This window comes from Cricetulus griseus, chromosome 3 (genome assembly GCF_003668045.3).
Source record: "Cricetulus griseus strain 17A/GY chromosome 3, alternate assembly CriGri-PICRH-1.0, whole genome shotgun sequence".
In the NCBI taxonomy this organism is placed as follows: domain Eukaryota; kingdom Metazoa; phylum Chordata; class Mammalia; order Rodentia; family Cricetidae; genus Cricetulus; species Cricetulus griseus.
In genome coordinates, this window is record NC_048596.1 from 48,194,058 (window position 1) to 48,197,271 (window position 3,214).

At 38.5% G+C, this 3,214-nt stretch overlaps 1 protein-coding gene across 1 annotated transcript; it reads right to left on the reverse strand.

The window, feature by feature from the left end:
- Positions 1-1,762: 1,762 nt before the first annotated feature.
- Positions 1,763-2,725, reverse strand: LOC100761109 (olfactory receptor 5A1). Its single transcript, XM_027406806.2, has one exon. The coding sequence runs from the start codon at positions 2,723-2,725 to the stop codon at positions 1,763-1,765; it is 963 nt and encodes a 320-aa protein (XP_027262607.1).
- Between the last annotated feature and the right edge of the window lie 489 nt (positions 2,726-3,214).

Below are 3,214 nucleotides of genomic sequence, written 5' to 3' on the forward strand. Positions count from 1 at the left end.
TTGTTTATAATGCCTGGCACATCATGTGCTTCCAATAAGTAGCTGCTCGCTTCCTTTGGTTTTAATCTCTAGATTACCTACCAGGTAAACTTGAATTTATTTGTTTATTAAACAGATATTTATTAAGCACATAGTTTGTGGAAGGATCTGCCCAGTGCTTTGGAGGAAAGAGTAAAGGAGAGCTGAGGCATGGATATTAGAAAATTAGGAGAAGACAATCAGGAAGAAATACAGTGTCAGATGGAGTTGGGGGGCTATTATAGTATTTTATAAGAATATACTCCATAGTGATTGCTTGGTCTTTAGGACTCTAGTCTCAAGGAAGGCTTGACAGAAGAATATACTGACTAAACCGTCTCCCTCTATAGATATTGCTAATAATTCAGCTAGTCATTGAAATGATTAAATGAGAACACTGTGGTGTGCAAAAAGACAGATGTGATTCACTGTTGATCCTTATAACTCACCATGGTTTATTTACACAGTCATTAAAGAAACAAGAGCTTATTTACCATTTACTCTAGAATTGTCTTGAAAGTTATGGTTTAAGATGATTTTTATTGACTTACTACATTCTGCAGCAAATTCTCTAACACAGATAACCTTATCTCACATCATGCTCTGGAATGATGACACTACTGGAATAGTCACTATTAGAGAAAATGTGGAGATTGAGGCAAGGTTATCAGAACAGTAAGAAAGCCTGACGTCAAGGTTCAGAGAGACAGCAGACAGGACACTAACAACCATATAAGGTCAAAAGTTTTCACTGATCTTGTGAGCAGTTATGAAATCAGTGTCTCAGAGAAGTTTTTCTTTTCAAGCTGATCATACCTAGTCACAAGATGTCAGGCATGAGCCTCAAGCCAGTCTATTTACAGCTGTGTCCAAACTTTTGATATTACAACATGGCACCATCTATGAAATCCATGATTGAGAATATAATTGAGTTTTTAAAATTATCCAAAAATACCCTACAATATTTAAGTAAATTTGCAATTTTGCATTGGTTCACGTTAATGATTTTCTTTGGCTGCCAGGTAACCCCTGGATACCTCAGTGTATGGCCTCTCATACGTCCTTTCCCTGCTCTTTCCTCACCATGACCTTATAGATAAAAACTACAGTGGTCTTGGCTCCTTGGATCTGGTCTTCATGGACTTTATGACCATACACCCATTATCCTTGATTCTTACTAAACAGTTTACAGGTACCCTACTACTATATTTTCTCTGAGTTATCATTGCTGAATTCATGTCAGTGGGGACTCTTGAGTTCCTAATTCAAAGTTAGTGTTTCTGAGTATCACCAACCTTTGGATAGCTAGGAATCTAAGACAAGAGGAACAGGAAATATATCCCAATAGGTAAGTGAATTGGCAAGAACCATGCTTTATTGTAATGAAGACATTGATGAATGGCATGTCCCTTATGACTAGGCTTTGGTTTGTGTCTTTAAGACATGGTGTCTTGGACTTAGCACCTTGTACCCAATAGTAGAGAAATACCACCATAACCATATTTATTTTACCTTCCAAATGACCAAATATAAAATCTAACACCTGCCCATAAAAAGAAAATAAGTATATAAATAAATAAACTAACTTCCATTGAGTACCATTGTCCAGTAGACACATCAATTTGGGGTGGGAGGTTCTTTCTTGAAATGGTTTCTTTAACTTACTAACAATTTTCCGAGACACACTATTATTTTATTATTTACACTTAACAAAACACTTAAGACATTTTTGCTCTGTTTTTACCTAAGGCACTATAGCACAGAGACAGGACATCTGCTTTTTCCTCTCCATGAGTTTCTTCAATGCTTCTTTGATCTCCTTGTTTCTCAGGCTATAGATGATAGGGTTCAACATGGGGATTACTGCACCATAGAACATGGACACCACCTTATTTTTTTCCTGTGAGTGGCCAGTGTTAGAATGGAGGTATGAGAAGAGACCAGAACCATAGAAAAGAATCACTGTAGTTAGATGAGAGGCACAGGTGTTGAAAGCCTTCATCCGCCCACGGATTGAATGAATCTTCATGACAGCAGCAATGATGTAGCCATAGGAGACCAAGACAACAAGGGCTGATGTCCCACCAACTGCACACACGACCAGGAAGTTCACTACTTGGCTGAAAAAAGTACTAGAGCAAGACAAAGACATCAGGGGTGGCAAATCACAGAAAAAATGGTTAATGACCAGAGACCCGCAGAAATGAAGCTGGAAGATGGAGCTGGTTTGGACCAAGCCGGTGAGGAACCCTCCTGTGTATGCTGTAATGGCCATCCCCACACAGATGGTGGGTGACATGAGGGATTGATAGAGTAGAGGATTGGAGATAGCAGCATATCTGTCATATGCCATGGCTGCAAGGAGACAGCACTCAGTGCCTCCCATTCCAATAAAGAAGAAAAGCTGTGTGGCACAGCCTACAAAGGAGATTGCCTTCTGCTCCCTAAAAAAATCACAGAGCATCTTAGGTGCTATGGAGGAAGTGTATGAGATATCAACAAAGGACAGATTACTAATGAAGAAGTACATGGGGGAGTGGAGGTGTGAGTCCATCCGGATCAGGGCAATGAGGCCCAGGTTTCCAGCCATGGTCACCAGATAGATCCCCAGAAACAACACAAAAAGGACAATCTGTACCTGGGGGCACTCTAAAAATCCCAAAAGGATGAAATTGGTCATCATGCTAATGTTCCTTCCCACAGCCATGTATCAGCTCCACATTCTTCAAAGTCCCAGAGATAGAATCCTGGGGGCAACCAAAATCCAAACAAAGAAACTCTTCTTATCAGAGAATCATGGACTCCTACAACCAGAGACATGCCCCTAAATAAAAATCATATATCTGATGAAGAATTTCCCTCCCCAGCATATGGATACCACTCTCCCACTTATTTGATAAACTTGTTACTGTGAATGTATATCAAGATAGTAGTCTTTGCATTATTTGGATCATCACCTTATTATCAATAGCATCACAACCACCATGTTAATGGATAGAAATACTTATTAGTAGTACTTGGGCTAGCAATCTCTCTCTTCTTTTAAATTGTTACAAATGTTGTACTACACTATTAAATCATTTAGATTTATACATGTATTCTTTTCTTTTTAAAGAGAAGAAATATATCAAAACTCAAAATCTTTGAAAAGGTAATTTTATTTCTGTTTTTTAAATTGAAAATTCATGCAATATAT

Excerpts from the sequence above, each read along its gene's own strand:
- LOC100761109 (XM_027406806.2), bottom strand. The coding sequence starts at position 2,725 with ATGGCTGTGGGAAGGAACATTAGCATGATGACCAATTTCATCCTTTTG.